Source organism: Lagopus leucura, unplaced genomic scaffold (genome assembly GCF_019238085.1).
Source record: "Lagopus leucura isolate 7727_CA_CO unplaced genomic scaffold, USGS_WTPT01 Super-Scaffold_100157, whole genome shotgun sequence".
NCBI lineage: Eukaryota > Metazoa > Chordata > Aves > Galliformes > Phasianidae > Lagopus > Lagopus leucura.
In genome coordinates this window covers 27,488,359-27,512,379 of record NW_024962334.1, presented here as the reverse complement: position 1 = coordinate 27,512,379, position 24,021 = coordinate 27,488,359, and the positions used below count along the sequence as shown (strand labels likewise).

The following is a 24,021-nucleotide window of genomic DNA, read 5'->3' as shown; positions in this document are numbered from 1 at the left end:
TCTGAGTTCCTCAGGAGGGCAGAGGTAATGTTTTTGTGCAAAACTAATGCAGTCAAATAAAAAAAATTTTAAAAGAATCTAAAGGAATTGGCATTGTTTACATGGGAAATCAAGAGAAAACAAAGCATAGATGTTTACCTACCAAATAACTATATAAAATCAAATTTAATGAGTTTCTGCTTTCACTTTTCTTTTTCATAGATGAAGATGGACTTGGCATTAGCATTATTGGAATGGGAGTTGGAGCAGATGCAGGCCTTGAAAAACTGGGAATATTTGTCAAAACAGTAACAGAAGGTGGGGCAGCAGAAAGAGATGGCAGGTAAAGTAGACTCAGTATTTGGAAACTTTCCCAGTGTTAATTATCATGAATTATGATTTGCACAGGAAGGAACTGTTAGCTAAATGTAGATCATGATAACGGAAAGCAGTAAAATTCTGAGGCTATTGGTAAGGTTCAAATACCTGAGGTGGTATATGAAAATACACTATTTTGGTGCAAGGGTTAAACTGTTAAAGAAGAGTAGATTTGCCACGGATCCAGGTTTGTGGCTACCTGAAAACTGATGTGCTATAGCATGAGTAAAGCTGGAGATTCCACATTGTACATCACAACTGAAGGTAATTTTGAATGATTTTGAGCTTTCACATGCTCTCTTGGCTTCAAACCAGCTTTAATCAATTAGTGCTTATGAGGAACACTTCTGCTCAACATATGTTAGAAAAATAGTTCAGTGTTTCTGAGCTATTAACTTATTAAATACACCTCCTTTTAAGCTTAGTAGCACATAGTGTCACTTTGTATTTCTAAATATGTGTAATCTTCAAAATGCGGTTTTTACCCTTAGAGGACCAAAACTACACTGCTCGATAGAAGTGGGATCAGCAACATAAATCTTTCCATTAAATAAATGGGTTAGGTTTTACAGTGCTCGTGTAAAACCCGACTGCTTCTAAAATTGCTTATTTGGTATGTGCAATTCAAATAATTCCTTTTGAACATATGAGGGCTGCTCCAGAAGTACTGCCTCCTATATTATGCTGACTCAGAACAGCAGAGGCAGGTGTTGATGGTATGGCAGTCAAGGTTGAACCTTCCCACAAGTATTCCCACTGCGTTTTGTTGCCACATGAAAGGTGGCAGCGGAGGGACGGTCTGACAGAATGGTATCTGACATGGAAATGTGTATGAAACAATGGTAAGGAATTGAATTCCTTCTTAATGATGAATGCCTGTAACTTGTCCTCCTGTGCAGACTTTGGAAGCAGTGTGTACTACTCATACTGCATATTTAAGAAGACCAGGTTTCTGCTGTGGAAACTCTGTAAAGATTAAATCAGCACTCTCTACCTGTCAGGAGTTTACAGAGTTTAATAACACTACTCTGAAACCATTCAAGTATAGCCTCTTCCAGTCTGGGCTTTCAGTATCTCTACAAATTCTGGCAGCTTGAAGGCCAAGTAGTGATTTATCCCAGGCTTAAAAAATTAGGAAGGAAAGTAAAGATGCTGACATCTCTGGATGTCATGAATTCATTCATTACTTTAAATTTAAGTGAATGTTTATTCTGAAAAATATGCTTGAGCTCAGCCAAAAGGCATTAAGCTCACTGCTGGCATTCTGTGTGAAATTCTCTGGTCGAAAATCAGAGTAGCTCACACCTGGACTCTGATAATATGTATTTTCTGTCCTCTCATTATTCACATGTCTTGAGTGGGCTCCAGAAGTTAATGTTCAATTACAGGTCTCTTCTTTCTTTTCCCTAGATGGCATCTGAGAGGAGCTTGTCATCTGAGAAAAAAAATGATATGTTTCTTTGGCTATTCTAATAGTTGTGTTGGTGTCCAACTGTATGAATGTTCAGTCAGCTGAGAAATAGCCCTCTCATTTTCTCTTTGAGAGCCTGACCGATCATTCACTTGAGAAAGGGGTCCATAATCCTCTCAGTCAGGAGCAGCCAGTTCTGTAATAAAGTGCATCAACTGTAAAAGGTCCTGTTAACTTCATCCCTTTGAAAAGCTTAGTTAATCATTAACACTGATAGCAAATCAAAGTCTCTGAACAGAAAATAAAACTGGTTTTCAGCAGTTGGATCAGATATTCTGAATAACTTTACAGCAGTCTTGAAGCAGGCTCTCTGAAGTTCTGATTTTAAGCATTACAATATCTGTAGGGTAATGCCTATCATTTATTGAAAGACCCATCAAGTCATGGCATAAAGTACCTGAAGACACAGAATCTGTACAGAAGTATATCTCAGTGTTTGAGCACCACTGGATTGATTCAAGTTGATATAAACAGGTAGCATTCAGCTGTCATATTGAAAAGCATTGGGAAGTATTTAACCAAGGACAGTGCTTTGATAGAAATCCAAATGAAAGCACGCTAATAAGTAATGAGAGATTATTAATAGTGTGTAAAATATAAAATCAATCACTAGACTGAATAAGAAAAATAACATTCTTTCTTGGCCAGTGTGATAGCTTTTTCTTTCAAATGATGGTGGTGATGAGTCATCTTACAGTATCTTGAGAACATCAAGAACAAGTGTTTTGAAACATTACACAGTTACTAACATGAAAAATACTCAGAACTTTGCCTCTGCATAGGTTATGTTTTTCAGTTCATCACACAGAGCAATAATTATGCAAGTATTTGACTTCGTTTGGTTCCATTTCATAGAACTGCTGCTTCACAAAGGCAGAGTTTTAAGTCATAGCCATTAGAAAATAATTGTCAGAAGAATTACCAATTTAGTTAATGATAAAAGCAGTTAAACCTTAATAATCTAGGCTTTGCCAACATGGGTCTAATTCTTCTTTCATGTTGGAAATTAGATTTGAGGGACAGAAAGCCCAGAGCTGCAGGTGGAGGGGGCTGCTGAGGGAATTTCCAACCAAAAAGGGAAGGCTGCCCAGAGAACAGTGCTCAGAGGACATTTTGGTCCATAGAGCGGCTGGGCTTGTCTGGCACTGACCCTGTGCAGAGGCTTAGGGCCAAGGTACGGATGCAGGAGAAGTCTGGAGCTGCAGGGGACGTGGGGCTGGAGAGTGTTTTAGTCTGGGCAGCGCTGAACATACATGGCAACAGACAGGAAACTTCTTTTTGAATTACATGTAATTATACAATTGGATAATAATTATTTTAAATGTATGTTGTGTGATATATATGCATGTTTAGGTATAATTAAAATTTGTCTATGTATTGAAAAAGAGATTTTGAAGGCAATGGTAATAAAAATAAAAGCTGGAATTGAATATAGGAGCTGAATAGACAAGGAGATACAAATCACACCCAAAGAACAAATGGAATCAGAGTCAATTGCAGTTGATCAACAAAACTGCAGACAACAGTTCTCTAAAATGATATTTCATCACTTGAAATGCTGTGCTCTGTATCTGTGAGCAATACTAGTGCACTGCGTCATGAAGTGTGTAAAGCATGGGAGCTGAACTACCTTTACAAAGGAATCTGTTCCTCCGCTTTTTAGTTTTCAGGCAAGAGAGTGACAATTTTCTCCTCACTGAGCACCAACTTCTTAAATTTTCTTTCTTGGAGCACCTGCAAGCCATCTGACTGCAACTCACTATGCTAAATTACAAGAAAAATATTAATTTTTATATAGTATCCAAATACAATAGGTACAAATATGATACATGTATTTATTAAATACATACATGATTTAAATCAGAATTCTGAGATCAAGATGCTATATGTGATTTTTAAGCTAGGAGTTTGCAGGCTGTCCCAAGGATCATTTTTTCAAGGTTTCATATGTACAGAAAGGAGATCCTGCTCAGAGCACACTGGCATTCTGTGATGTGAAGCCTCCAAAGCACAAATCTCTTAATTCTTACCTCATCAGCAGAGTCACAAGAACTGGAGGTACTGTTAGAACACATATAGGGCTGCAAAGCATTGCCTCAGATTTGACAGTGAAATTAGTTCATCAGGACACTTAAGTCTCTTTCAAAGGCTCTGCTGTGAAAGTTTGTCTTTGAAGAGAAATCAAAGATATCCTGAGATGTTAAACAGTTTAGTTTAGTTATTTTCTTATTTTTTTTTCAAAGCTGTTTCTTGACAGTATGAACTGTACCATTTAGATGGTAACGTCTGTGTAAATAATTAAAAATTGCTCATTTTGATTACTTCTGGATGCAAGGTTTTGCTCTTACATTGTAATTATTTTTGAAACAAGAGGGGCGTATCACTAGAGGACAGTTTAACATAGCAATCCTTTTCTAAATGTTTTAATCCAGATAATTCTTATGCCAGCTCTAAGGACTCCATACCAGTGCTTATTTCAGATAAAAGCAGCATTTTTTTAATTCCTCCTAACTTTTCTGCATCAAACAAAGTATCAGCTATAAACCAGTATTTCAAACAGATAGTCCTTGTTCAAAGAGTCCAAGGCCTTATTGTATTGTGCCCGGTGATTGGTCTTACACTGGGAATTCATCTTTTTGGAGCAAGATAGATGAAATATTTTAAGAGAGTAGGTCACAATTAGATCTGATGCACACGCTCTTTTCCCTACAGATGAGCAGGTTGTTTTAGTTAAATATCACAGTTTTTTCCATTAATGTGAAATACCAAAGCTATGTCTTATGCTGTTTTCCAAGATTGGCTTCGGAAAGAATGATATAAGAACAGTTCAAGTTTCTCATTTAATTTAAGTCATATGACAAAGGCAGGAATTGGTATCGCTGTATTTATGCAAAAGGAAAATGATTGGATGATTGAAGCTGTAATGATAACTTTGAATCTGGACTTATGAGATATGCAAATGCAGTTTTTCATTGCTTCCTTGCTAACGTTTCCTATTATTTGCCAATATTTCAGATGGTACAGTACCAAATCAGGAAGAAAGTCTTTTGAATTGTGTGATTATTTACCTCAATCATGTTATGATTGAGTTTTTGTTCAAAATCAAACTAAAATCTCTAAGTTTAGTTGAAAATATTCCAAGAACTCCTTAACTTATTTATATATTTGTGTTTTTTCCTGAAAGGATCCAAGTGAATGACCAAATTGTGGAAGTTGATGGCATCAGTCTGGTTGGAGTTACACAAAATTTTGCTGCAACTGTTCTTAGAAACACCAAAGGGAAGGTCAGGTGAGTATTGTAGAAGTGGAAAGAAAAAAAAAAGGTGATGGAGTGCTTAAGGTTACCTGACTTCCCTCACAGGAGACTCAGTCTATTTAGGTAGAAGCAGAATTTTTTTTGTGTCTTTGTCCCTTCTCTGCTGGCTGTGGCACTGCGCCAGGGCTGAAAAGTAAGGCAGTGAGAACATCACTGCTCCCGGGTGCAAGCTTGGCAGGGAGAGGATGGTACTGGGGGCAGCAATCCTGAGAGCTGCTGGTGTGGGGAGAGTAACAGCCCTGTACTGATTCATTGTGTTGCCCCAGTCTCTGCACCATCTCTGAGCTTCTATCTCTGTGCTCCTATGCTGTGGTTAACTGAAAAGCATCACTGCAAGTGTCCGTAAAATGCTTAACAAGACAATGAATGTAAATGCAAGACCATAAGATGTTTGTAAATGTGTAAGAATGTTTCCTGAGAAATGAACTGTCGAGCCGTTTAAAAACATATTCTGTTACATAGATTTTCTGTTCAATAGCTTGTTAATTCCAGCAAACATTTAACTGTGCAAAATAATTCCAGAAATATCTTTGGCATATTGCAAATCAGCAGCCTTTCTAAAGCCACCCTTTGGTTCTCTCTCCAAATCCTCTCTGATGAATACAGCCGAATTCTTCTGAGTTCAGGCCTCACTTTTGAATAATGACTGAACTACTGGTTGCAATAGATGCAGCTCCCACAGCCTGTGGTGTTCTATGCTGCTGTGCAGATTTCCACAGAAATTCCATGGCTGTTCATTTACAACATTAAGGAATAATACTGAAATCTGAATTCTGTAAAGAATTGTGGAGGTGGTTGATCAAGGTTTTGCCAGAAGGAAATTATTTGGGAAAAAAATATTCAAAATTGTAGTGTAATTGCAGGCAAGTATATTTTTGTGTAACATTTACAGTTGTAGCTACATGAGTTTTATTTCTGCAAAGACAGAACACATGCTGTGAGTTTACCTACTGACTTGAATACAAAAATGAGTATCAACTGTCTTAGGTTTCTGCAGAGTTGGGACTTCTGAACATAAAATTCTTATGACAGAAAATAATGTATTCCCATGTTTCAGTGCACAGAGCAAATGTTACTGTATTTTGTGTTTGATGTTTCAACTCAAAAAAAAAAAAAAAAAGAAAGAAAGAAAAAAGAAAAAGAAAAAGAAAAAGTTCTGACCTAATCAGCTCGGTCTGTGTAATTGTTATTGAATAAGTTACAGAACAGAATACTTTCCTTTACGGAAGAATAATGGATTTGGGGAAAAGAAGAAATGTAGAATGATTTTCATACAGAATGCTCCCAGAATCTTCTCATGGGATATAAATTGCAGTCAGACTGGTTGCAATCTAGGCCCCTCTGTCATAAAATACCATGCACTAAAAAGTGTTTCTCCATGGTTGTTGAGCTCCTGTTGTAAAGCTGTAAAGCTCACTAGGTATCCTGTGCTCAGGGATCACTGGCTTCTGACAGGTCTCATTCATCAAGGAGAGATGTGTGAGTTTCTGCATCTTTCCTTGTGAGTAAGCTTTAGATATTGAGCTTTCACAGGAAAAATGTCTGCATGCATTAGTATCACAACTACATTTTAAAAAACACTTAAAAGCAAAAAGATTTTATAGATTATAACAAAAATATAACTGAAATAAGAATAATACTTAGACTATTAAATATTATTATAAATAAAACAGAAGTCAGAAGGATCTGTATGCATGCTGACATTCTTTATGGTTAGCAGCCTTTTACTAATTTATATATAATTAGACAAAAGAAACAAATTTGATGCTATTTCCTCTGGTTTTGTTTCATTTAAAATTTCATGGGGAAAGGAAAAAAAAGATTGTTCTGATTTACACAAGCTGGTTGAGAAGAACGTGCTTCTTTTTTCCTGGCTTACTATAAACTGGAAGTGAGACTGATGATACTGCTGAGCATTCTGTGGCATCAGCATCCTTCCCACGTTCTGCTCAAGTACTGAGTGGCCATGCTCTGGGGTACTCTGCTGACACTGGAGGACTCTGGTGGGTTTAAGCTACTCAAAATTAGAAATATTTCCAGTCAGCTTTCCTTTTGGGAGATAGAGAATGCAGGATGGTTTGATGGTCTTGTCTTTACTATAAGTTTAAACATTTGCTTGTTAAGTAAGCTAGAACTAATACTAGTGAATTCAGATATGACCAAAATTGTGTATTTATATCTTGGTAACTGTTTTTCATCTTCTGTATGATACAAGGGCTCTGCCTACTGTGTGTTTCGTGAAGAGAATGGTTGTTTTCTGTCAAATCCTCATTCCCAGGTACACCTGTGGAAGAGATGAGAGGGAAAAATTGTGTATCTCCACTGTCTGTGAACCAGAACCTTGGGAGCAGCATAGCAGAGTCTTTTGGGCAGAATCCCTCACATGCCACCAGCCTTTAGCTCCTGCCTGTCTGAAGTGTGAAGGGCAGTGCTACTGACCTTTGAATGCAGCCATTGCGTTAGTAGCTGCCATTAATGATCCATGTCACTGGGGGAGGCAGGAGTAGTGCAAAAGGTTGCTTGCTGAGCTATCTTTGGAAAAGAAGAGAGCAATAACCTGCTACGTAAATACCTGCTACATTTCCTTCTGCGGATGTTCCACCTGAACTTCAAGTGTGCAGGCAATGTGCACTCACACACCCTAATTCACACAGCTTAATTCAAAACAAGGCAACTTCCTGAATCTGTCCTTCACAGGAAAAATCACATACATACTTGTGTGCTATTTAACAGTGTCAGATTGATGGGTTTTACAGAATTGCTTTAATAAGCATAGTTATCTCAGTCATTATTGCATGAACTGCGTGTATCTTTCTTCCGCCTGGTATCCTGCTCACAGTGCATTTCACTGGCATCACCTCCTGTTTATACCCCACCGTATTACTTATATGCAATCATATTACCCCGATTCTAAGCAGAATGCATGCTAGTTTTGGTAGGAAAGTTTATTATATGTGATCAGTTGCAAGGATGTTCATGAGAAGAATGACAATAAAGCTAGATCTTAATATTTCAGAATCAATACCTCTTCAGAAAGCTTGCATAATACCAATACTTAGTGATTTGTTTTTCTCCTTTGATCCTTCAGAACATTTTGAACAATCCTGACAGTGGAAGTCATTGACCTAGAATAGATTTTGCAATGTTTCTGCCAGAAAAAATTATACAAACTGTCTGTAGCTGACATAGTAAGGAATCTGTGAAAATGGAGACATGACTTTTACCTTTTGAACTGTTCTAGTTGAGGGGGATGGGGGAAATGAGCAAACACAAGCATCATTATTATCTTATCCACTGTTTGGAGTACTGAACTATTTGGAAGGATTGTCATTCCACAACAGAAGACCACTGATCCTACCAATTTGGCTTCTCCAGTAACAGTTAATTCCTCGATTCTTTCTTGCGGTGTTTTAAAGGAAGATAATCAGCACCCACCAGATGGACTCTGGTAACCTATGAAATGAAGAAAGGAGTGAGTTCTTCTGTAATCCCAGCTGGCAATCAGCTTCTGTGTTTAGGGCTGAGAATTAGTATCCCCGTGACTCTAATCTGGCAAATGCAACTATGAATGCTATTTTAATTCATGTAAATATCACGTCTTCTCTATAATTTTGGTTAACTGTTTAGTTTACTAATATCTTAGAGTATTTCAGAATTTTGTTGTATAAAGGAGAGATTTTCTTTTGAAATTTGTGCTCTTTCTGATTCTGTTGAGTGTCGCCCCTGCTCTGAGATTAATGAAGCAGTCAGAGGGCAGCAGCAGACTGATACCACTAATTGTTCTGTGCATCTTCTGACCCATTTACAATCTAATCCTTCAACCTAAGGTTAGCTAGTGGTGCCTACTATAATACAATATAAAGAGGCATCTTGACTGTGGTTATCCTATCCTATCATGGTGATTCTCCAGCTTATTTTAGCTCCTAGCTTTCTTGTTCCTCATGGACTGTGGTGATGAGCAGCAGGTCTAAAGTTCTTCAGAGTTGCTTCTGAGGTCTTGAGTGTGTTCGCTCTTCCCCCATTTTTAATTGTAATTTAAGGGTGCTGGGGACCCTGATGGCATTATCAGAAAAAGTTCACGTGGAAAGTTGTATGCTTCCAGGGAGACTTTTTCTTAAACACAGTGCCACAAGAAAGAAAACTTAGTTTTTTTAACAGAGAAAACCATCTTTTTACCATAAGTACCTAGCGCCAGTCCTTCCTAGGACAAATGTGGAAGCTTTCAGTGGTGTCCAGAAAAGAAAGGAACGATTAGTGATTGGGTGTGACTTCACTTTGCAGTCTCACAAAATGCAAAATTTCATGCCATCCAGCTGTGGGAGGCACAAGGTCACAAGAAGGGAGAGTGAGATGCTAGGATGTATGACTGGATTGATAAGAAGAAAAGAGTATGATTCATCTGAAAATCCCAATTCTTCATACGCTGCTTGCATGCTTTTATTACTACTGCTTTTTTCTGAAATGTTTCTTTGAAGATAGTTAGCCAAATTCACTGTTTTATTGGAGAGGAAAATTTTAGATTCTGTGAACCTCCTTCCGTATCCTTCCTTCTGAATGAGGTGAAGCATTCTCTCAGCCTCCAAACTGTTGCTAGGCATTGAGCAGATGCTCTCATGGCACTTTCTTAGTCAGCCCTTGAGTTTTTGGGGAACCCTGCATGCAGAACCTGTACAAAAGCTGTCACTTTTCTCTTGATTGGCACCACCTTGAAATTAATTATATTAATTCTAACCTACCAGCATATTTACCAAATTCTGCTTAATTAAACTCCTCTGAAATGCCTCAAAGTCTTCCAATATTAATAAAGAAACTAAATAATTAGTTAGCAAATTTTACCACCTTACTGTTTAATTAATCTTCTCAATTGGTGAAGAAGAGGTTCCAACAATAGCAGTGTAGCTGTCAAACCCTGAGGCTTTCTACAGTGAGCAATTCTCTATTCTCATACAGAATCATTTATTATCATTTTGTGTTTCTTCCTATCTGGACAATTTTAATTCAAAGCAGGATTTTGTTGCAACCCATATTCCCAGTTTATCACCTAATTTCTTTATCTCTTTCTGTAATACAAATGCAATTTGAAATGCCAGAATGAAGTTTTTACTTTTTATATAGCTCTTACACAAGGAGCAGTTAAATGAGAAAGTTGAAATACTCACATTTTAATCGATAACAATTTGAGAAATCATTTATTCTTGCTTCAGCAAATTCCTCCCTCCATGTTGAGCTGATTTCTTTCTGGAAAAAATACTGTCTCGAAAAAGAGTAATTTGCATGCCTGCTGTTAGTTTTGTTTAACATCACAACATCTGGAAAGGTAATTTAAATACTCGTGTCTTTGCAAGCAATCAGACAGTATAGAGGACAAATGAAGTCAACAGCAGGATCTAGCCAACAGCAGTATACCCCTCTGGGGAATTATATTTGCTCATGGTAACAGTGAGCAGCATTGCTTTATTTTTGTGAATCCTTCCCCCACGTAATCATCTTCTCTTCTTCCAGCATGCCTCCCTGCAGATTTTCTCTTGTTCTTTTTAAATTTTTCTGCTTGCCCTCTTGCCCTGTGAAACAACTGTGTCCAAATACTTGCTGGCATTGTACATCCTACATACAAATCCATGCAGTAGAAGAGACCGAAGAAATTTCTCTTTCTTCCCAGTCTTGGGCAGTGAGGCAGGAGCCAAAAGCAAAATATGCTACCTCTGTATCAGATACAGAGGGCTGGACTATGTTGTCCTTTTTCCTGGCTGAAAGTGTTTTTGTTCTTCCTTTTCCTGCCAGTATCTGTTTCCTTTAATCCAATCCTGGAACCAAAAAGGGAGAAAGAGAATGAAACAAAAGTCTCTGCTCTGCAATTCTATCATGCTGGGGCTTCATAAATGGTTGCTTAAGAAGCCGTTTGTGCTTAGTGCATGCTCTGATTCATGGACAGATTGATAAGTCTATGATAAACCTGAATCAGGGACTCAGTAGATACTTCAATTGTGGTGCCTTGGACCTAAACAGTGTAAATTTCTCCTATTTGTTCCAGTATGGCAACAAAAAAATTACAGAATATGACCTACTTTCTTATTCCTGATCCTTGCAAAGAGCTATCAGCACTGGCAATCATTCTACAAGACTACCAGACATAGCATGCTGCATTTAACATGAGAAACAACTCAAAGCACTGTGAACTCTTAGCACTGGTGAGGTAAGCCTGGCTGTACTGCAGTGCTGTTTGTATTCCTTTGCTGTGCCTGTCCTAGCAGGTGCAGTGTGCCTGGGGTTGCCCCGCGGCACTGAAGCCAGCTGGCCTTGGAGCTGTCTTTGCTCATGCTGTTCAATGCTCTTACCTCACAGAGCAGGGCATCTGTGTCCAAACTGCCTGCTGGAAGCAGCCAAGCCTTTGCTGACTCCTCATCTGTGGCTGAGTACAGTAGGGTAGAGTACTTGTTAACTTGGGCCAAATTCTTCCAGAGACTGTCTCATCAATTTAACTGTGCAGATGATCAATTACTAGCACTTAAGAGGATTTCCTGGCACTATTTATTTTACTAGCATTAAGATCACCCCTGTGCCTGAAGAGCTAGCTAATTTGAATTTTATGGCAAGTAATTTTGTGAAATATTAGCACATTTGGATAGGAAATGATATGTTTTACCATAAAATATATAAATAAACCATGCAGAAGTTTTTGTTTTGCTAGGCACTCACAGCATTGTTTTAAAATACATTTAACATGAATTGGTAAGATTCAATAGGGCTGGATTTCATATGGAGCGGGTTTTCTTTCGCTTTTCTGAAAAGAGGAGTAGCCTGACAGGGTCTGAATCTCTTTATCCTCAAGTCACTTGAATCCAAACAAAAGCTCCTAACTCTGAAACTGAAATGCCACCATAAATGTTTATTTAGCTAATTTATTTGATCTTTCTAAGTGCAATTTGCTGTGGAAGTTCCTACCAAGCTTTGGTGCATCTTGGTTTTTGTGATACAACATTGTTGACAGCTGGGCAGAAATAGCCAACACTCATCCTTGCAGGATAACTCAGCATGGCACAATACAGTGCTGTAGGAGCTACCCCTGAACTGTGCTGCGAGCGTGGCTCAGCATGGCTAGAATCTGGGTCATGTAATTACCTAGATTGAGGACGTGGTCAGAACTCAGCAGCTTACTTCATATGCATTGCCTTCCTGGATTTACTTCCCACAGATGCCAACACCAGTGAGAATGAGGCAAGGCAGATCAACTCAATGCAGTTAGGTTGTAAAACATTCCCAGATAGCGCTGGCACCTTTAGAACAGAGGCAGCATGTGTGTTTCTCTTATATTCAGGAATGTTAAAACATAGTAAGTATTTGTAAATACTTTTCTTCGAGGAGGCCGTTCCCATAAGGATTCGGTGGTGCTACAGAGAATGCTGATCATCATGTATTCAAGAAAACTTCTAAGCAAGTATTGTATTGGGAAACTGTCAGGCTGACTGGAGGAGATGGAAGAGGTTCTCTCCCTGATTGTGCTCTGTGCAGAGCAGAATAAGAACCACAGCTTGGGAGAGTGCTAAAATGGTGAATCCAGTGGCTAATTTTAAAGTGGTTTTGAGTAAAGATAGTGTATCAGTGAGGCCCTGACCTAGAATTGATTTCTGTGGGAATAATTAATCCAAGTGCATCAACACTGGTGCATGGGTTTTCTACATGACTTTGTAGTTGTTTGGCTTTGATATCCTTTAGTGTTGATAGCAGTCTAGCTCATCAGGGGCTCATATCCAGGGTCCTGTGGAAGAGGCTGCTTAGGCTTTTCTGGGCCTTCAGCTGTTACTTTGCTAGAGCTGCTGAAGAATATCTTAACCATGTCACGGGGCTCTGGAGGCTACAGCAGACAACAGATTTTCTTCTCGATCATGCCAGTCAGATGGGACTGGATGCAGGTCAAGCCCAGGTTGTGCAACTGATGCTACAGGGAGGGTATTGGCTTTTAAACCAACAGACAAAATGGAGCAAGATTGTGTTTGCCATCAGGCTCTATAATGTAGTCAGAAGGGAAAATGACTCAGCTCTTGCTTTGAAATGAGTGACGTGTTTAGAAGTTACGGCTAGACACCTAAAGGGGACTCACAGTGCTCCAGCATCTGCTAGGATGGCAGCTTGTTTGAGTGCTGGTAATCCAGGAGAGTTTTGGAGTATATAAAAAACTTGACACAAATGTTCATTGAGACAATTAAGGGATGCAGTGTGCTAAATCTGTTACTCAAACTAGGGAAGAACTGCTCAGTTCTTCATTGAAGTTTGATGGCAGCTTTGACAGCATTAGCCATGCATACTAATCCCACAGGTTAATGCTCTGAAGGGTAAATGCACTCAAGAGACAAGAAGGGCTTCTTCAGGTATGTCAGCAGCAAAACAGGGAAACTGCGGATGCAGAAAAGTTGGGAGATAAATTATTGTCTGCTTTGTCTCAGTTTTTCCTGACTGGCTCTGTGGGTGAGGGGGCAAAAGATTTTGAGTTGGCTTTAACGAGGCTTTTGGTGTGATCTCCTCTAGTGTCATTATAACTGGTTGAATAGGTTGGGACTAGTTGGTGTCTGTGACGTGAGCAGAAAATCGACTGGACTTCTGGTTCCAAAGCATTATGATCAGTTTTTTCTTATGTGACCTTAGGTGACTTCATTCAGTCATTGCCTCTTTCATCCACTGGTGGTGATTACTTCCTCATGTTGTGTTGGGTGCTAATCTCCAGGCAGAGTTGTTTGCTTGTTTGTTCCCATTTTTTGTCACCACAATCACTAATCTCCAGGCAAACCTTATTTACTTCCTTGTTTACCATTCAAACCTCGTTTCCCCTTTGTTACAGCTAATAGCTTCAGAAATCGGTGTTACGTGCTTGTCTCTGACTGGGGGGGAGGCGGTGAGTAGTGGCATGGGTGGACACAAAACAGAAAGACCGAGAGGAAATTTGCAGGTGAAATGGAGCTGGAGAGAGTGACTGAGAGGCAGAAAGACAGCACTGTTGTGCAGAGGGGCCCGTGGAATTTTTCCATCCTCAGTGAGTTTAAAAACTGCTGAAGACCATAGGATAATAGAGAATACTCATAGAACCATAGAATGGCTTGGTTGGTAGGGACCTTAGAGACCTCCAGCCCCATGTGGTGGGTAGGGCTGCCACCCACCAGCTCAGGCTGCCAGGGTCCCATTCAACCTGGCCTTGAACACCTCCAGGGATGGGGCATCTACAGCTTCACTGGGCAGCTTTTGCCAGTGTCTCACCACCTTCCAAGTAATGAATTTCTTCCTGACATTCAACCTAGATTTCCCCTCTTTTAATTTAAAGTCATTTTCCTTTTATTTGAGGAAGTGTAGTGGCACCTCACAGTGAATTTCTTATGCCTGGTCCATGACCCCTGCATCTCATACTGCTGTTTTTTTCTTCTTTATGAAAAAGCATTGAGTTCCAGCTTGCTCTACTGTAACTAAATAAAACTGCCTTCTTACTGAGTTCATAACACTTGTAGCACTTTGGATTAATTATATGGTTATTAGCCTAATGGAACCAGCCAGAGAAAGTAATTAAAGACATCTTGAAATAAGTTGGATAAATGGTAGCAGAAGCGTTGTGCTTTAAAGCTCAGAGAAAAACCATTTTTAAAACCCGTCTTAAAAAAAAATCGGTTAAAATTCCCCAAATGCAGTGAAATAAACTATAGATTTTTTATTGACCAAATGATATTTTAGTAAAGATTAGAAGATAAAATGTCAATGTGAATCCTATTGAAGTAAAAAGTCTCTTTATTTCTAAGAAAATCTTTTCTAAACTTTTCTTACTTCTTAATATTTGTTGTATTAAAGGAGTCAAAACTGAATTATTTTAACTGGGCACTTAAGGCTCAAAGTCTTTTTAGAAAAAACAGCAACTGAGAATCAGTCACTCAAAATCCATGCTGTGGAGCATCAGTTTTGTGTCACAGAGTTCATGCCTCCTTCCCTGTTTTTCTAGTACCGAAGTACATTTCCAAATCAAAATGCTGTTTAATTAAATTAATTCTTACAATAATGTTTCTGTACCACATTTGGTTTTATATATACATATATTCACATATGTATGCTTATGTACTTTGTTATTTCAAGACGTGCAAGTCTGCAGATCCTCATTTAATAAAAGCTGGCAATATGCAGAAAGCCATATACAGTGTGCTTTAAAATCATTAAATGCTGAATGGCTTGCAGGAGATGTAGGTGTTGCCAATTTCAGTAGAATGCTTTTCTTAACCACCAGCAGCTTAATTTTCAGTTTCTCCAGGTGTTATATTCTTTTACACTTCCTTACATCCGTGATAGGTTCAAGTAGTAATTATGTTCCTAGCTCTGTCCCTGTTTATTTTAACACCGTAACCACAGAGAATAATATTTCACAGCTGGTAGTTCAGCTAGATCCTGTGCAGCTGTGAATATCAAGGCCAGCTCAAGCCTTCTTCTCAGTGCTGTTCTCTTCTTCCCTCTTCCAGTTTTATGGACATCAGGAATAGTCAGTAGTGGCCTGAGATTTAGCACAGTTGTGCTTATAGTACAGCTTCACAGATTGGCCTGGTTTTATTTTGCTTTTCTAGCTTTGATAATTAAGGGAAATATTGTCATGATGAGTATAAAGGTTTTCAAACCCTCATTTGTCTCATATCCAGAAACATAACCAGCTTCTTAAGGATATTATTGCTGATAGAATTTATAGGTCTTTGTTGTAATACTTGTGGCTCTTGAGACTAATTAATCAAGACTGAAATGCATGTGCTTAATTTTTGTGAGGCCGAGTGATGGGAAACACATAATTAGCCATTTCACTCAAGTGTGCAGATGATGGTTCAGTGACTAATTTTGTGGTCACTGAATCACAACCTTATGTCTCTTTCTCATATTTAAACACTTCAGATTATGATAGTTCTTATATCTAAAGCCTTTCTAGGCTTAAAGATCTATTCATGCTTAGCATTTTAATAGCGGCCTCTTTTATGCTTTTTTAAGAGAGAAATATTCTTTTTCACTTACAAATTTATAATGTACGAAGTACTTTAGTTATAGGTTAAACATAATTATTATATATAGTTTGATGTTCTTAAGGTTGTGGAATGCAGTGTGACAAAAGGTTTGATTCTGTGTGTAAAATTTGTAATTATTTGCCATGTCATGTTCCATTATACAAGTTTGCATTACAAGTTCCATTATACAAATTCTGACATCAGTCGTAGATTTAATGCTTCCAAATGTTTACTTTCAGACACTTTGGAAATGTTTCACCTTAATGCAATAAATTATAGGAAAAGAAAAGGTTACTTGCATAATTTTTTTTTTTTGAAAACATTTGTTCTGTGCTTTGTCATTGCTCTGAGGCATTTATTCATGTATCATCAATAGCCTCAGGTGTCATCTAGGAACTTCATTTTGACGTGATAAAAATCTTGAAAATTACATCACTAAAATGAAAATGGCTGTTGGATGAGAAAAAAATTAGTAACTTGAAAAGTTTTTATTTCCTGCCTAAACATCCGTGTCTGTTTGAAAGCATTAATGCAAGGCAGCCATAGAATCATAGAATGGCCTGGGTTGGAAAGGACCACAGTGATCATCTGGTTTCAACCCCGTGCTCTGTCCACCAGACCAGGCTGCCCAGTGCCATATCCAGCCTGCCCTTGAATGCCTCCAGGGATGGGGCATCCACAACCTCCTTGGGCAACCTGTTCCAGTGTGTCGCCTCCCTCTGTGTGAAAAACTTCCTTCTGAGTCCAGAGTGCCTCTGCAGTCCACAGTGTCAAAAACATTCCTAATGTGGACATGGGAATTCTTCTGCTGGAAACCATAAAAACTTCCTTTTCAAGTATAAAAACTCCAAAATCTTTATGTGTTAGTCCCAAATAGTCAGGAGTTATCGTACTTCAGATTGATTATACGTTATCTGTCCTGGGTATTCAGCGTAGAAATTAATTTTTTTTGAAGTAGAAGAGATAAATGCACAGCAAACATGGATTGAATCCTTTTTTACTTCATGTAGCAATATTGAAAGTTCGTTGTTCCTCCCATGTGAGACTGAAAATATGGCTGTTTTGGTCTTTGTAATACTTGGCTATGAAATTAAAATTGAGGGGAACAGGATCTGACTGTGAGTCAGTGTGCAGAGCAGATGAAGGGGCCACAAAGAAACATCCTTTTCCTTTCAGCCCCAGGTCTTTATCATTGCTGTCATATTTTGTAATTGTAGCATATGAGTGCCAGACTGTGAGCTGCTTTGATTAAGATTAAAATGGTGGTGTTACTTGCTTTAAAGCTTTTTCCTATTTTCTGCTCTATTTTCTATTGATGTTTCTAAACTGAGACTTTATTGCAAATTATTTTCAGCGAATTGTCTCATTATTCTGCATAGAGTCATTCATTCTCACCTTTATCCTTTTGGAAGTAATTATTGACTCACATATTTTGATGTTGAAATAATCTCCAAATTGTGTTCCTTTCTGTAGTGCCTGACTTCATAGAGCCTGAAAAATTATTTGCCCTAGGAAATGGGTTCAGATTCATCCTCTCACAGAAACTTGACATTAATAGCGATAAACAGAACTAATCAAGATAATTCTCTTGCACAGGATATAATGCACTCTTCTACCTCTCATCCCAATAATCCATTAAATATGTCATTTTGAGCCAAATGTTGTGGAAACAGACAGTTTACCATGCAGTATGTCAACTGATCATAACTTCTCTGCTCTGCACAATTCTTTTTTCATCTGTGATTGCCTAATTGTTTTTCTAGCCTGCTGAGAAAATACTCCTTGGCATCTTTCAATTGTGCGTTTGCTCAGGAGCTTACAGTGTTGGTAATGCATAATGAGTGTTCATAATTAAAGCTACAGGTAGCAAAATATCTAACTATGGATAGGATGTTGTGCTGAAAAATAGTGTTACAATCAAAGCCAATCCTGGATTTCAGTTGCAGAAAGCAGAATTGGAAAGCAGACGTGGAAATCTTAGCCAAGAAAGAGACGGTGCTGTTGTCTTTTGTTAAGCCAATGAAGCACACACTTCCAGTGTTCAGAGCTAGCTAACAGTGGAGGAAAAAAAGCTCCCTAGCAACAGAAGGTTGTGAAATAAAAGATTTAAATGCACTTTAAAGTTAAGGGAATGGTATCTGTCAATTTAAAAATCTAGAAATCAATTCTCTGTCATAGCTGAAAGGCAAATCAAAGAGCTCAGAAATGTCTTCAGAGTGAAGATGGGGAAAAAAGTTTCTCCCGTGCGCGCTTCTTTCACTGCGAGCTGTGAGATGTTTGCGCTGTTGGTGTGCATCTGGACTTCCATAGGCTTCTGAGAAATGTCTTGCTTTTAAGGGAATGCAAGTGCTGATACATTTTTTATTAATGGCCCTGCTATAGGTCTGTGTCTGTGGAGTTCCAACTCTGCAGATCTTTTTTTGCTAAATTTGGACTGCAGGCTGTAGTCATCACTGACACTTTTGTTTTTTTTCATGCTGTAAAATGGCAATGCTGGAATCAGTCTTGCACACAGTGCCCTTCTGGCAAATGGACTTTGCAGAACACATGTAAAACAGTTACAGCCATGTAGTTTTGCAAAAAAAAGGCCAGTCTCTATTCTAAACACAGGTAAAAATAAAGAACTTTTGTAAAACAATAGGAGTAATCATTTCTTCAATGGTGTCTTGTCTAGGTTTGTAATTGGCCGAGAAAAACCAGGGCAAGTGAGCGAGGTTGCACAGCTGATTAGCCAAACTCTGGAACAAGAACGCCGCCAGAGAGAGCTCCTGGAGCAGCATTATGCACAGTATGACGCAGATGATGATGAGGTAACTTTCCAGTGTTTCAATCTGCAGAGGGTTTCAATGCTCTGCTTTCTGTTTTCCTGGTTCCTGCTTTTTAAGTGTCACTCAGAGGTCAGCTTTGCACATCTCCATTATCCCTGCCACTGATTTTTAGATTTTGGTGATAAGCCCAATGTGAAGAACAAAGCTTTATAGCATGGATTTAAGATATCTATTTTGTTTCATAAAAAACATATATAAATTGTGTTGATGTTTCTGTAAATTATTGCTCTTCCCAAGGCATCTGCTTTGTTTGAAATAAGGGAATAAGGCTGGTTTGCTTGTGCATGTTTTAAAACGTTCTTTTTCTGTGGACACTGGTAAAAGTCACCTTCCAACTGTTATTGGGAAGATTTAAACCTTATCTTTTTTCCTAGAAACATTAATGATGTTTGTGATTCAGAACATTAAGAAATGTTCTGAAAATTCCAAGTAAGACTTCTCCTTCTTTTTTTATTTATACGAACAGCTGTCCCACAGGATAAAGGATTATTCTTCCTTGTCAGAAGCATTTATTGATGTTCATGATTAGTGCTTGATGTCCCAATGCAAGGGTTCTGAAGCTATCAATTTTATTTAGTAAACTTTCCATATTTTTTCTGTTCTCTTAAAATTCCCAGCATGCCTGAATTCCAAGTTACTTAGAAGGACTGATGAGAGATCTTTCTCAGAGACTACTGTTTCACCCCTAAGTTAGCTGCTCGGTTACATTAAGGTAAAAGCAGTTGCTGTAGCAAAGCACTTTCACGTAGCCTGAGCATGCAACCTTCTTTTCACATTCTCTTCAACAATATTATTTGAAATTCCAGACTCCATGTATTAGTGAGTTTTTGCCCAGGCCGACATTTTTTTGTTTGTTTGGTTGGTGAAGAAGAACATCATAGAATATTTTGAGCTGGAAGGGACCCATATGGATCACTGAGTTCAACTCCTGGCTCTACACAGGACCACCCAAAATCATCATAGAATCATAGAATCACAGAATGGCTTGGCTTGGAATGACTCCATGGATCATCAAGTTCCAAAGATGAGGAGAGACAGAGAATCTGTGTGATGCATTTAATTCAGATTAGTTCTCTTTCAGGTCCTGAGACTAGGCTTCTAAACAGAGAAACAGGAGAAAAGTACTCTAAAGTAAAATAAGGATACTTTTATTTTGACACACACTGTTAGTCTAGCAGGTAGCATCTGAAGTATCCCAGAAAACTTGGTAAAAATTGTCTGGCCCAATGATGCCTTCAGTCACTTCGATTTCCACTGATGTTAAAAATAGAATATTTGAATATGTATTAGATTAAATCCTACCATAGGTGCATATTTAACTCATATGAATACAAATTGTATGTATTTGGAATGCACATTTGTGTGTGGCTGTGTGAGGCCATAAAGGCTAGAAAATCCAAATCCTCTCTGTTTTCTCCACAGCATATAAACATGCAAGTATTTTGACTCCTGTTTATTCTATATCTAAAATAAAGTTGCTGAATGATTTCTTGAAGGACAGCTAACCTCACCTCAGAAATAGAGACAACTCTCTCTAGCTTTTGGAACAAGAACCTTCTTATCACAGCTCTGTACTGAGGATGGTGCCATGTCTGTGACCATGAGATGTACATTTTGGCCGTTAGCTTATGCAGTGCAAAAGGTACTTTTATGCATTATGTGAGGAAAAGAGGAGGAAGAAAGGAAAAGGGATCTACTAGTGGAGATCCAGAGTGTCATCAGAGATCTCTTTTGGAAGGAGAAGTAATTAGGCTTCTGAACAAATGTAGAAATGCATCAGTTCTCAAAAACAGCCTTGGGATCACTGAAGGTCATACCCATTTCCTCCATGACTGTATGGGTGGGAAGTGGTAAGCCTTATTCTTAGAATAGACAGATATAGTTTCTAAGGTATGCAGTGAGGCATGTTTGCCTTCTGAACAGTATTATTAAGAAACCTGAAGCAGTCCTGAGTATGTTTCATTTTTTTTACCTGAGTATGCCTTCCAGGTAAACTCACATAACATGCACCCAAGCAATTCCCACATTGGGATCTGTACTGTAATGCATATTAGCCACAGTTCAAAGACATCTTTTGGTCACTACAAGCTCTTCTCCATTTGCTGTCAAATGCGAGCGCTGGTACTTGAGCTCACCTTACTCTGTTCGGTCAAATGTGGCTGTATCTGTACTCCACTACCAGTTTTGTGTTCTTTGGCTCTGGAAAGCATGCCATCCCTTGGGCAAGAATATCTCAGCTTACACGGTCTGAATGAATAGGCATCCATGAATGTACCAAAAAACCCTACAATGTCAAGTCCATTTGCTCACAGTACTTGTGTTTCTGACTGTGTGAAGCTCAGGAGTATTAGAATTTCCAGTGTAAGGAGTGTCTTGCTGGTATGAGATGGAATTATGCAAGAGTTGTTCACCCTCAGAGCTATCAAACCATCCTATTCATTTTCATACAGTATTTAAAATGAGGTGGCAGGGATTCCAGCTGCGCTGCCAAATAAATAAAGAAGAAAATTATCATTATTCAGCCCTCCACTGAGGCTGTCAAATTCTGAGCCTACTTTACCACAAAGACAGCAATGTCTTATCAGGTTTCCTGAGCAGGAAATCAGCAATCTGAGTCTGAGTCCTAGAGATGCTGCATGTGACTATGGTTGGTAAAGCTATGAGCTGATGAAATGACAGGCAGAGAGCATATTCCAGGCATGTTCAGGTCTGGGTATTTTATCTTGCTGGTTTATTAGCTGGTTGTCATTTCACTGATTTGAATATTAGTAGTCTTTATGGTAGCCCAAGCAGCATATAATCATTCCAGAAGAATCAGAGCTCTTTAACATAGCAGCATTACTGAGAAAATTTTGACTTGTGTCAACCGGCATGGCATCAGTCAGGTACTGCTTTAGATAGATACTTGTTTGTCTGCAGTACCTTCTCATTCCTTCACCTTGCTGGAATGTTTCAAGTGAATTAGAATCAGTAATATCAGTAATTTCTCAAGTACTGCTTAGGTGTGGCAGTGCTGGCAATACATACAGCAGGTCATGTTTCCTTATAAGCCTGTGCTACCTCAAATAAATATGAGAGAATATGTTGTTTCAGGTGCTGCCTGTGTATAGCCCGCTGCAGAATTTACTCATCACCAGTTCCTCTGGCTTTCTAAAACTCCACATACCTTTAATTTCTTGCATCCTGTCAGAAAACAAGCCTCTAAAGCTTTGAGGGAGGCACTGTCTTTGTATTTCCTACCTAGTATACTGAATTATCCTGAATCTGTATCCTTGACTGAAACCTTTAGACTTTGCTATGTTGATACCATGTTCTCTGCACACTGTAGTCAAATTCTGACATTTCTTGGAATTATAATTTGAACGTGGTACCATCTTCTTCATGTTCAGCAGTGAGGGGCAGATGTTAGATCAAGCAGATGACCAGCTCGCCTGAAAGCTGCCTATGGTAATGCAGGATGTGAGATTATTAATGTGGTGCAAAATTCTCTTCTCACTTTGTCCAAGTCAAGTGCAACGCAAGTGAAATCTTCATGTCTTTTAGTAGCATAGATAGTTGTTTGAGTGTTTTTTTCATTTTTAATTCTTATTTATCAAGACATTCTGAGAGGAGAGCACAGTAGGAACATTGAAGACAATCATGAGACACAAAAAGAAAAACAGAGCTTCAGTGTCTAAAATGCAAAGAATACATTGGTAAGACAAGATCTTTCAGGGAGTACAGTTTGTCTGACATTAATATGAATTAGTTCTATGAAAGCAATGATTGATACTATAGAATACTTTTTCTTTGCTCCTTTCAAATAATTGAGTTTAAACTGCAGAAAAATCAAATGAAGAGGTGGATTTGAGTTATTTTTATAGTTCTTCAAGTGGTATTCTCTGATGGTGGGACAGTTTCAGCACAAACAAAAGATTTAGCTTGATGTACCCTTTGTTACTGTGATTGGGAAAGGTCTGTCTGCATTTTCTTGGCTGGTGCTGCTGGTGCTTCTTTGTGCTGGTGAGGGTTCTGCCTGTTTCAACAATTTACAGCGCAGTTAAATGTGAGTACTGCCTTCTCCCTTTTAAAATGAGAAGTTGCAGTTCATGTTTATAAAGATAATTTCATGCTGCTTGCTATGATAGTGTATAGCAAAATTAAACAGCTACTAGCAGAAGCTGTTCCTCTGGCTGGGGAAACCTTGAGGTCTGTGTACTACTAAAATGATAAATAGGCTCACCTGTTGTGCATGAGTGAATTCTGCTCACCTGTAAAGACTGAAGAGACTGAGATTTTGCTTCAGGAGCATGTAAGTTTTCAGTTATTGTACAAAAATATTATTGTTGTCAACTAGGAAAACAAAATGAATTACTAAGAGCCTCAAGCAGTTACAGTAACAGCTGTTACTTTAAAAAGCTTTGTTATATTGAAATTAGGTGACCTTTGTCTGCTTCTAGCTGCTTCATGTAAAACACTAAATTCCTTGTTCTAATTTACTGGCACAAGGTCTGAACATCTTTTGGTAGGTTCATGTGATGTAAAAGCAGGGATAATTCATTCAGGGAAAGTATGTATTGTGCAGTTTAAAACATCTGTTTCTTTAAAGCATACATTGGTTCTTTTGAACCTGTTATTTGTGCTTTGTGTGATTATAAGATGGGGACATTGTCTTTTGAAGACGAGCAAAAGCCCCATTTGTTTCTGTCCTGTCTAATGTTTCTGTATCATCCCACTGCCTTGTTTACTACAGCAAACTGCAGTGTTTTGCTTTGATGACAATTTTTTGTATTAACTGAAGCAAAAATAACCTTGTCCGCTGACGCTCAGTCAAACACTTCACAGCAAGGTTTTCCTTTATGTTTATTCTAATCTGCCTGATGTACCTCTTCAAACACTGTGTCTCCTGAGGCCAGTAGAGCTCTTGAAATTTTCCCCAATATAACTCAGTTTGTTTTTTTTTTAATTATTTAAATCTTTGGAGCCATCAGTTGGACCAGTCAAGATGTGGCTTGTTCCTTCCCTTCCCTTCCCTTCCCTTCCCTTCCCTTCCCTTCCCTTCCC

General features: G+C 38.5%; 1 protein-coding gene across 2 annotated transcripts in view; it reads left to right on the top strand.

Moving 5' to 3' along the window:
* The window catches only part of PPP1R9A (protein phosphatase 1 regulatory subunit 9A), a 126,449-nt gene that overhangs the window by 68,622 nt on the left and 33,806 nt on the right, over positions 1-24,021 (top strand). For both annotated transcript variants that reach the window (XM_042888793.1, XM_042888792.1), the window contains exons 3-5: positions 202-322; positions 5,013-5,117; positions 18,825-18,960. In XM_042888793.1, coding sequence (XP_042744727.1) covers positions 202-322; positions 5,013-5,117; positions 18,825-18,960 — 362 coding nt within the window. The remainder of the gene's footprint in view (positions 1-201; positions 323-5,012; positions 5,118-18,824; positions 18,961-24,021) is intronic.